Source organism: Triticum aestivum, chromosome 6B (assembly GCF_018294505.1).
Source record: "Triticum aestivum cultivar Chinese Spring chromosome 6B, IWGSC CS RefSeq v2.1, whole genome shotgun sequence".
NCBI lineage: Eukaryota > Viridiplantae > Streptophyta > Magnoliopsida > Poales > Poaceae > Triticum > Triticum aestivum.
The window spans coordinates 627,826,886-627,838,371 of NC_057810.1; the positions used below are offsets into that span (position 1 = coordinate 627,826,886).

The window sequence follows — 11,486 nt, forward strand, 5'->3', positions numbered from 1 at the left end:
CAGTTTTTCTTCTGTATAAATTGTGAATGTGGATTGTTCGGTTCTTCAGAATTTGTTTCCAATGAATTGTGAAATATAGTGTTCCTGATTGTTGTTGGCATAAAGGAACATCAAAACCAGAGGGAAAGGATTTTGCAAATGCATCAGACTATTTAGAAACCTGGAATGACTCGGACAGCATGACGGCTGTAAATGCTCAGAAAAGATTTGAGACATTCACAAAAATGGTGGCATAACCACTCAAAAGCACAATATCAAGGTTTCGAGATCAACAATTAACATACAGTAAGAACTGAACTGAGACTTAAGTCCAACAATCTTATAAGTCCACTGATTAGTAACACGTGATCCTAATAGAAAGAAGAGATAGCCTAGTTCTTAATCCCCGTAGAAGAGAAGATGATGACTCAGATCAGAAGGCCATGAGGTATAAGGAGTAAAAAGAGCCTTACGTTCCATCCCACAATCAATTCCCCTACATATAACTAAAGAATTTCTAGACTCAACTTCGACCAGTTTGGCTTGGTAATCCTACAGGCAGTCAAGCTCTGATACCAACGCTGTCAGGACCCCGACTCAATGCCACATAGATCTAGCATGTAACACTTCATATCACTTTGCGGCCTCACGCACGGTATTCCCACGGGTGTCGCCTTACCTTTACCCGGGACCGTTTGCGCCTTTTGGCACACGTATATGACAGTGTCGCTAGCATCCATATGATAAGGAGCCCGGGCTGACATGGCTAGTCGTAAACCCAAAGTGGCACAAACTTACAGGGACAGGCATCCATGACCCAGCATCGAACGTGTCGGTCATCAGCGAGTGAATCCAGGCTGTAGCACTGGGCTAGCAGGACTCCGGTGAACCGGGCTGTAGCGGGCTAGCAGGACTCCGGTATTCATCGCGTGACATTTCCCCGAAGGGACAGACACAGGAACGAAGAAGGACACATGCCGGCCAGCCTAAGTGTTCCGGAGCAGTAGCAAGCTACCATGGCTCGGTGGAAACACTAGGAGACATTTCCCGGTAAGAGAGGCTACTAAAGATAAACAACTAGATAGTCAGATCCCACACATACCAAGCATTTCAATAACATACACACAATATGCTCGATATGTGCAAACACAACATGGCATCACAACATGACTCTACGACTCAAGTAGTTTATTCAATAGGCTCCGAGGAGCGAGACATTACAAACATGGGTCTCATGACCCAACAATCAGAGCATACAAGTCAAAGCACAAGCGGAAGCTATCATGTCTGAGTACAGACATCTATAAATGAAAAAGGCTGAGAAGCCTGACTATCGATCAGATCCTGCCGAGGGCACAAGATCGTAGCTGAGGTATCAAGCTAAACGTCGAAGTCCAAGCGGAACTACTAGTGAGACTGAAGTCTCTCTGCAAAACATAAAATAGGCAAACGTGAGTACAAATGTACCCAGCAAGACTTACATCAGATCTATCTACATATGCATCATTATCAACAAGGGGGTGGAGTTTGACTGCAGCAAGCCAGCTTTGACTCGGTGGCTATCCTGAACTACGACTGCAAGTAACTCTTTTGAGGTGGCGCACACGAGTCCACATATTCACCATATCAATACACCACTATGGATCCGCTCCCGTCTCCCTACGAGAACGCCATCCATAGCACTCACGCTTATCTTGCGTATTTTAGGGTATCCACTTTCACTTGTCTATGATCTGATATAAGCAACCCAGAAGTCCTTTTCCGCGGACACGGCTATTCGAATAGATGATTTTAACCCTGCAGGGGTGTACTTCTTCATACATGTTTCCACCACTTAGCGTCTGCACACGACATGTGCTCGGCAGACTTCAAGCGAAAGCCGACGTGGGTGTAGACCACGACCTACCTAAACACTCAAGTCTCTAGTCCAGGTTTATCGCCTATTCGGGTTCCATCCATGAGGAGATCCGGCCGGAGTTTCGATCACAGCCCCAAACGATGTGAACAGGGTTCCCGAGATACCAAACGGGCATCCGGTACACCGTGCCACGTACCTACCGCATCACAGCCCACCCCTACGGTCAGCGCTGTCCACGGCCTCCAGTAAGCTACAAACACCAGAAACTACTTGCAACTCCTGGACAGAGGACTAGGGTGAATAAGAAGTCGAGCGGGGTCATATTTCAGGGCCCAATGCATGGTAGTAGCTGAATCATGGATCACAAACACAGAACTCAGTTCCTAAGGACGGCTTCAATGAGACAACCCACCATGTACTCCTACATGGCCTCTCACCGACACCTTTTACCAAATCGTGTTCACACACTTAGCTCACACATAGTAGGACATGTTCACACACCTCTGATTCATCCTCGATGAATCAGACCTGACTCAACTCTAAGCAGTAGCAGGCATGACAAACAAGCATGAATGAGTAGGCACATCAGGGCTCAAACAACTCCTACTCATGCTAGTGGGTTTCATCTATTTACTGTGGCAATGACAGGTCATGCAAAGGATAAAGGGGTTCAGCTACCGCAGCAAGTAACAGATGAATCGATGTTGTCCTAATGCAGTAAAAGAGAGCAGGAGCGAGAGAGTGGGATTTTATCGGAATGAACAAGGGGTTTTGCTTGCCTGGCACTTCTGAAGATAACATTGAGTCTTCATCAGTGTCAACGATCACATCATCGGTATCACGTCTATCGAGAGGGGACAAATACCGGCAACACAGAAGGAACACAATCAATGCAATGCACAATATGATGCATGATCATGACATGGCAAAATGAATGTGTTTTGAGCTAATGCAACTAGCAACAGATTAAATGAAGTTGGTTTGAATACAAGATTCAAATTCAAACTCCATATGTGATTATTCAAATGCCATTTAATTGATTTGTGCTAAACAGCACCTATAAGTTGTTCTAACATGCATGAAAATGGTACAGATGGATTCCTTGAATTTTTCTGATAATTTTTCATATATAATTTATTTAATTTGGAGTTACGGTTGAATTTCTATGAATTTTAGAAGTTTATACAATTTTCTGGAATTTTCAGAATTAAATTAAATCCAGAAAACATTACTGCGTCAGCATGACGTTGGCATGACGTCAGCAGGGTCAACTGGGCGCCCCAGGTCAAACCTGACGTGTGGGGGCCACACGTCAGTGACACAGGAGCTAATCCCGGTCAAACCCAGCGCTGACTGGGGTTTGACCAGGGGTGGGGCCCACTGTCAGTGGCCTAGGGGGTTGGTTAGTGTGTCATTAGTGGCTAATGACAGCGCCACGTCACTGGCCACCGGAGTTCGACCGGCGGCGACCCGAAACGCGGCGGAAGTTCACCGGGGTTGCGCTACGGGCGGCGGCTGGACGCGCGAAGGGCACCAGAAGGTAGCCCGTGCCCGTGCGCATCTAGGGGGGCCAACGGGAGGTGCGGGGGTGGCCGGGGTTCGCCGGAACGGAGCTCGCGGCGGCGCCGGAGTTCGGTGAGTGCGGGGTTGGCGCTGTGGTGCACGGGAGGGCGAGTTAGGATATGCGTTAGGCTCCTGGTGGCTTCCTGAGTGCGGTGACACGCTCCGAAACGAGCTCAAGCGGCTGCAGTGACGGCGGTGACGAGGTCAGCGGCGGCCGGAGTTCGGCCGCGGCGGAGCTATGGCCTAGAGCTCGCAAACGCGAGGGGAGAGAGAGGGGTTCTGCACGGAGGCTCACCGCGGAGCTGTAGGGAGGGTTAGTGGGCTCGGGGGCGCGCCGGAGTGGCCGAATTGACGGAGAAGATCCTCGGCGGCCGGCGATGGAAACGGCGATGGTGGCGGCGTTACAGGGCTTCCGGAGGGCCGTGGGTCGGTGGGGAGGAAGGAGGGGGTCGAGGCGGAGCCTTTGAGCGCATCGGCGAGGCTAGGGGTGGCCGGTGGCCACGAGGGAGCTCGTCGGCGGCGGCGGGTGTGTTCGGTGGCTGCGCGCGAGAGAGCCAGAGGAGGAGAGGAGCTCGGGGAGAGAGTGAGAGGCCTGGGGGGGGTGCGTGGCGTCGCGGACGGGGTCCAGGGCAACGAGAGGAAGCAGGAGGTGGCCAGGGGGAAGCAGGAGGTGGCCGAGGCAGCGTCGGCGCGCGCCACGCCTCGCCTCTGTTCGTCCTCCTGGCAGAGGAGGAAGAGGACAAGGGGGAGGAGGTGGGCTGGGCCGGCTGGGCCGGTCCTGTTGGGCCACCAGGTGGGCTTCACAGGTAAAATCCTTCTCTCTTTTATTTCTGTTTTATATTTTTGTTTTCTATTTTGTTCTGTTTTGTTTTGGTTTAGTAAAAATACTAAACCATTTTATAAAATCCTGAAAATAATTATGTGGCTAGAACTAAAATATACCAAACCACATAAAATGTTCCAGAATTATTGGACATATATTAATTATATATAAAATATAAATCCAATGCAAATAGTTATTGAATTAATTCAAATGGCCAAAACAAATATTTCTGTGACTCCAAAAATATTGGTTTGAATTTTACCTCTTACCAATATTTCTATAGAATAACAGGAACATTTTCTTGGATTCATTTGAGAAGAATTAAATGTTGGTTATTTTTAGAGGGTTTCTGAGGCTTTGAAAATCCCTCAATTCAAATTTCATTTGAATTAAAACATGATGCTCACATGAGCTAGCCTAGAGCACTAGCAGCAGCTAGGGATGTGACAACTCACCCCCACTAAACAAGAATCTCGTCTCGAGATTCAAGCGTAGGGTAGGGTGAAGGGGTAACGCAAACTAGTATAATCTTCACGATCCAGGGTGCACTTCAAATGGGCGTTGATTCGTCCACCATCATTGTCTCGAAGTCTTGCTCTGAGAACTCCTGTCAACATGACATGGAGGGAAGAAGACTCTAGAAGGGTCGATCTCCTCGAAGATCGAACAACTCACGGAATGAGACATAGGACCATCTCTCGGGTTGAGACACGAGATACACATCAAGAGGGGTGGAGAGAGACGGATGACGAAGGTTCACTAGGTGGACAACAATTTCACGCTTAAGAAGGTGGTGATCGGTTGTCAACATAGCGAGGAGTTGAATTGCCATGATACCACGATGAAACATCCTGGAGAAGGGTGATTCGTAGATTATTATCTTAAGTGGCAAAAAGAATTACCTTTGATATAGAGATCATTGAGACTCTCTATATCAGCCTAAGGCAAATCACAGCAATCGACTGGCGGGGATCGGTAGAATGGCATACTCGGACTTGGATGATGTGGATTACCTTGTTGAAGACAACGTAATGGATGAATTTGCTTATCACCGGAAATGGAAGAGACCCATGGTAGAATGACACATCGGCGGTGCAAGCTAGGAACAAAATGCAAATGCTGGGAATGATTCTGGTAACTGGGGAAAAACCCAACAATAGAGAGTGAGTTCACTGTTTGAGTAGGTCATAGCATTGCCGAGAGAACTGAGAGCAACCCAGCTAGTGCCGAGGATAACACGTAGCGCTTGTGCGTGCTCTCAAGAACTTGAGCATTTCCACAATCATCAAGATTCTACCAATATCCGTGTCAAGGATCCTGGCAACACAACATACCACCATGATGAACAACGATGGACGATGCAGATGCATAGGAAGATAACATCAACTCAGATTTCACCCTAGCGAGGCCAGGGAAACAAAATCTGGATGATCGACCGAGAGACATTTAGCACTCCGCTCCTAATGTTCTCCTTGACGTGCTAGTATAACCCATTCATGGATATGGTTTGCTAACTAGAACATCAAGTAAAGGTCGGACTTCGGGAGCAATAGAATCCATAAGGAACAGTTACGGAGGTAAATCCTACGAAATCCTTATGGGGAGGTGGCCAATTTCCTCAAACAAGATACTACAATAATAGGTCTTCCGGCTGGGTGTGTTGGCCACGACATCCACTTTACCGGTTATCGAGGGACCAATATTATAATTCTTGGGAAATATTCCAACCATCATATCTGCCTGAGATTCAGATCTGGTTGGTGTCAGAATATTCCAGGCTCATCGAGTCTAGGAAGAAAAATGAAGGTTTGCAACACAAATCGACGAGATGACGTTGCGAGATTCTCGGGAAATGAACTACGATAATAAGCTCCAAAACATGAGCTGGTTCTGCTACAAACATGTGAACACACTGTCCCAGACAAACATGACCACGTGGTAGTCTTATAATAAAACACTACCGAGTTCAGGAGGGGGAACCATCAACGAGGATATCGAAGTTCTTTCATAAGTCCGGATTAGCTCTTATGAAGATACTCCTTCTCCTTGAACAAATCAGTCAGTGGCTTGGTGTGCTAGGATACACATATGGAATGAAGGTTGCAAGTCTTCAGACCACAGAATACTTCGCACGTGTGCATGACTGACTTGCGATGATTCCAGAGGAAGCAACATTGACTTTCTCGAGTCCACGACGGCAACTTGCATCAAATGCACATGAACTAGAGGAAGTCACTTCTTACATCCGAACATATGCTTCATGAGCTAGCATGAACAAGTGCTTTCAAAAGTTTCGAACACTAGCTTAATGTTCAACAAAATCATGGAGGAGATAAGGATGTTGTCAATGGGCTCAACAACAATTCATCCGGGTTTCCTTTTAAAAGGAATTCCATAGTTAAGTGAACAAGTGATAGCATTGGTCAGACCAAAGATGTAATGGTGTATGCTCGAGGGATCAACCACGAATAAGACAACATTACGAGCATCGTTGGTTCTGACTTGATTTGACGATAGCCCACACTCAAATCAAAGAATTGATAAGACGATAGGTCCAGCAACTGATCACAGGGACCAATCGATGAAGATATCATCTTTCTTCAACACACACTACACAAGAATATCCCTTTGGAACGAACTAAGTCAGGCAAGCTTTTATCTTCCAACCCTCCAAGTTGTCGTTTAGCTTAACCAACTAGCTCAGGGATATCTAACACCGATTCTTGGAGAGAAGGTGGTTCACAAGAAACCAACTTGATCACGAGCTCAACATAGCGGTCAGGTGACAACCTGGTAATACTTCCGAGAAGATCTTCGGAAATCATGAACCACCGATATGTTACTAAGCTCGAGAACAATCTTGCTTTTCAGGGCAAGATGATATGATCAAATGAGTGAGGACTTAAAATAATTCCTATCTCATTGGTCGAGGAGTGCACCAGAAATAGGGACTAGGCAGCACAATCAGTCTTAGGGTGACGATTCAATAATCAACACGCTAAGAATGAGGTTATCGTCCATTTAACTACCAAGCAACAGAGTTGCTAACAGTATTGATTTCACACGCCATGATCCATTTGTCGGTATTCCGGTTATGATAACACAGGAACCGAGGAATGAACAATGATGGCAAGAAGTATCACTGTACCAAGAGTTCATAGGATGGTGTGCAATTCCTATAACAATCCCGATATAAAGATGGTAATACTCCAAGGTAGAGCAGAACAAAAGCTGGATTAGCAATTTGATCTGCGGAGCACAACTTCTTTGACCCAATCCTGGATATGGATGAGGTACTGGAGTTTGTTTCTCCTATTCATTCTGAAATAGAATGGCCTGGCGGACCACAAGGGTAATAGGCATCGACGAACGAATGCACGCATACTCTTGAATATCAATTGATAGACGAGGGTTAGAAGACAACTAAAGAGGGACAACTCAAAGGAACATGCGATTTTCTGAGTTGTGGATGCATGGTTTAGCATGTCGAACGAATTCCACATATTTCTTCCGGATAACCCATGCAGAAAGGTAGAACTGGCAGAGTCACAATGTAGAATCGAGAACCCATCGAGAGCACTCTGATTGTGATCTTTCGATCAGCAAGGAACATCTGCCATAAGCGGTTCATAGTATTTGGAAGAAAGGAATACCACGAACATCGAGGACTAATGCAAAGGTTACTAATAACCTAAAGGAACGAGCAAAACTATCAACATAAGCAAGTAGGGTGAATCTCGGGTTCAAAACCCAGGGATAGAATACCTACTACTAAATGGCATCACGGGATGCTTTCGATAATGACGGCCAGAGTCATCACACTGGAACATAAATCATGGCTAGACTACTAGATGATCCCCTGAGACACCTAGGGTCATAATAGTAACTCCAACATAATGTCAAGGCAATAGAACACCTCAACTCCATTTCTAGGTATTAACTTCTGATCAATGCACCATATGTATCAATACAGAACAGAAGTATTCAAGTGAAATCTTGCAACAGATTAATAGTATAGGCCAGCTCTGTTGCACGTATTAAGGAGCTGGAATATAGTTTTATTGATCGGGTTACAGTGTCCGAGGAGATCATCTCAAACCTCTATATACAGTATGTTATGTAATCAGTCACTTGTACTTCTGGATCATTTCTCTAACCTCATCCATCACCAGCCACGCTTTATGGCCTCCTATCACTTCCTCCTTCCATTCTCCGTCCTTCCACAGCTGGAAATTAATAAGAGCAAGCATCATCATAAGAAATTCAGAACGTCAATCATAAAGGGACAAATGCAGAACTTCAGAAAACAAATACGTATGACGTTACCTGAATAGTGGGCATTTTCTGAAGGTAGATGCAGAGACAGATGGGCGCAATGACAGAATTCAAATAAATAAACTGGTCAGATGATATCAGAGTCGTTGTGAACCAATTGATTAGTACTCAAATTTCCCTTTCAAAATGAAGTGGCTAAGCTAAGTTCAAATCTGCTGACTTACGCTTATATTCCCTCTTTTTACCACGGCCTGTGGAACTTTATTGACATCCACAAAGTAAAACCTGACTCTGCAAAAGAAACAAAATGCTGTTGTTTGTCCGAATCAAGAGATTGCTTCTGCACATTCCACAACGATTGATTGTTGTGGATATCGAATCTCAGAGCGAAGAATCATGAAACTGCATCAACACAGCACAGTACGAAATCATTTCAAGGAATTCAGGCCAACCCTGGGAATTCTCCTGCTATCTTCTCCAGCTTGGGCTTGAGGTAAATGCATTTCCGGCACCAGCTTGCCATCCTGGCAAGAACACACTGAAGCCTCAGCGTCTGATCCGAGGACTGAGGTAAATGGTTGAATACCAGAGCAACAGTACTACATGCTGATTGAAATACAGAGCAGAAAGGCTGGCAGTCACGGGCAGCTGCACTGCCACTGCATTGGTATGGGGATAGGGTATAAGATAGTGTCGTACCAGTCGATGATGATGGGCTGGTTGTGCTCGGCGGAGGAGGCGAGCGCGGCGTCGAGCTTCTCCATGCTGTCGATCTCGCCCATCTCCACCGGCACCGACGCGTCCCAGAAGTAGGCCGCCTCCGCCCTCACCCCTCTCCCTGCCCTCGCCCCGCGACCGCCGCCTCGCCACAGCCCCAGCGGCCGCGCCCCGCCGACGGTCGAGCACGCCGGCACGGAGGACGGGGCCGACTGCTCCCGCGCCGCGGCGGCGCAGTAGAGGTCCCGGCAGAGCGCGCGCGGGCTCGGCGCGAGCAGCGGCATTGGCTCGATGGCTTCCCGGACGCGGCAGCCGCGCGCGGCGTCGAGAGAGCTCGTAGATTTCCAACGGGTGGCGTGGTTTGCGCGTGGAACCGATCCAAGAACGCGAGGCTGCGAGCAGACGGCAATGGTGACCAAGCAAGGCGCGGAAGCTCAAGCGGAAGCCAAACCGGAGAGGCTTATCCGTGTGACGGGACAAAAGCGTCGGCTTCTGGAGCCCACCGGACCGGGAAATATCTCCAGATTTTTGTTTGTTGTGTTGCGTGCGAGTTGGACTTGCCACTCTCTCCGGCCCAGATTGACCGGTGAACATAGGCCCCAAGTCACGAGTCCATATTTCCGTTTTTCCGTTTTTTATTTTTTTATTTTTGCGAAATATTATAAATAAATTCTCCCTCTGTTTCATAATGTAGTGCATATAGATTTTTTGAAAGCCAAGCATCATATTTTGACGAAATTTGTGGAGAAAATTTTTACATATAGAATGTCAAACTTATATCACTAAATTAATTTTAAGATGAACTTCTATAATTCATATGTTTGGTACTGGTATTGTAGATATAAATAGTTATCTCTAATAACTTAGTCAAGTTTGAATTTTAAAAAATATTATATGCAGTACACTATGGAACGGAGGGAGTATATTCCAAAAAACTTAACGTATTTCAAATTCTAAAAAACGTTCATTATGAAGAAAAATGTTGACACATTGTACAAAATTATCTAGTGTAATTTAAAATAACTTTGATAGCATTCAAAAAATGTTGACACAGGTCACTTTTTTAAATATATATACATGAACTTTTTTAATACATTATGAAACGTAAACAAATGATCCTGTAATTAAAAATTATTTGATACCATTTTTTAAAAAATGTGCACAAATTTTAAAAATATGTTTTTTGACATTTAAAAGTACATAATGTAAAACAATGTCTGCATAGTTTTAAAAATATTTTGTATTATTCCAAAGAATGTTTCAAAGTGTATTTTAAAATGTTAAGTATGTATTAAAAAATTGTATTTCAAAAAGTGTTAATCATGTACTTGAAAATTTTAAAATTTTATATTTTTTATATGTGCCGAAATTTACAATATATATGCAAAAAAGTGAAAACATATTTTTTAAAGTTAATCATGTATTTGAACAATGTTAAACATGCATGAAAAAATGTTCCTGGTGAACAGAAAAAAATGTAAAGTGCATACAAAAAAATGCAGTCATGTGCTAGAAAAAAACAGAGAAAGAAAAAAGATAGAGTTAAAAGATAAAAAAAACTGAAGAAAACTGCTACAAATAGTGAAAAAATCTATAAGAAACCACATAGAGAAAAAGACACGCGTCCACTGCCCAGTAGCCCCCTGCGCTAGAGGCGAGCCAGATGTCTGCCTCGTAGTAGGGGATACATAGCAGTTACTCAAAGAAAAGAAAAAATGCAGGCGGTGCAATTGGCCCGGAGAAGGCAGGAGAGTGCACGTCGACCTAATCTCTTGCCCCACTCTTTGATGAACATAAGGAAAATGGCAGGCACGAAATCGGAAACCTGAACCCTCCACGTCCGATTCTCCAACAATCAGCATATGTGTTGACCTCTCGACCAAATGACCCACTGGACCAAACGTATCACTCCACCAAATGTCTGGAGCACGAACTAACTACGTCCGCAGTGTGACAGCAAAAGGAATTAGTCCCAGATTAACGAGCTCCAACATCAGGTTCTACTGTACTACAACTGCACTGCAAGTGTCCTTGGTCGAGCTCTAGTTTCTCTTTGTAGAGCTGTCAATACGGTCATAAGGAAGTAAAGTTTTCGGTTTACTCCCTTACGGCGGACCCAACCGATCCCCTAAAAACATTAATGGATTATAATTTTTACTCCAATTCCCTATCCCCCAAGAATTTCCTAAATATACTCCATCGTACTGCAGCCGAGTAAAATTCCCTCTCGCCCTCCCGCGTCGCACAGCCTCTCGCCGTCGCCACCGCCAC

At 45.3% G+C, this 11,486-nt stretch overlaps 1 protein-coding gene across 1 annotated transcript; it reads right to left on the reverse strand.

Annotated features, from left to right (window-relative positions):
* Positions 1 to 8,131: 8,131 nt before the first annotated feature.
* LOC123134607 (thioredoxin-like 3-1, chloroplastic) lies at positions 8,132 to 9,688 on the reverse strand. The gene is made up of 5 exons (XM_044553827.1): positions 9,198 to 9,688; positions 8,951 to 9,022; positions 8,723 to 8,789; positions 8,550 to 8,567; positions 8,132 to 8,449 (listed from the first exon to the last, which is right to left on the reverse strand). Exons 1-5 carry the CDS (start codon positions 9,497 to 9,499, stop codon positions 8,351 to 8,353), a joined length of 558 nt encoding a protein of 185 aa, XP_044409762.1. The 5' UTR covers positions 9,500 to 9,688; the 3' UTR covers positions 8,132 to 8,350.
* Between the last annotated feature and the right edge of the window lie 1,798 nt (positions 9,689 to 11,486).

What these genes read in the sequence shown, in the direction of transcription:
- LOC123134607 (XM_044553827.1), bottom strand. Translation starts at nt 9,499, where the DNA reads ATGCCGCTGCTCGCGCCGAGCCCGCGCGCGCTCTGCCGGGACCTCTAC. An exon ending in CAGCCCATCATCATCGACTG is followed by an intron (nt 9,023 to 9,197) that starts GTACGACACTAT and finishes TGTTCTTGCCAG; the next exon opens with GATGGCAAGCTGGTGCCGGA. An exon ending in ATAGCAGGAGAATTCCCAGG is followed by an intron (nt 8,790 to 8,950) that starts GTTGGCCTGAAT and finishes TTTCTTTTGCAG; the next exon opens with AGTCAGGTTTTACTTTGTGG.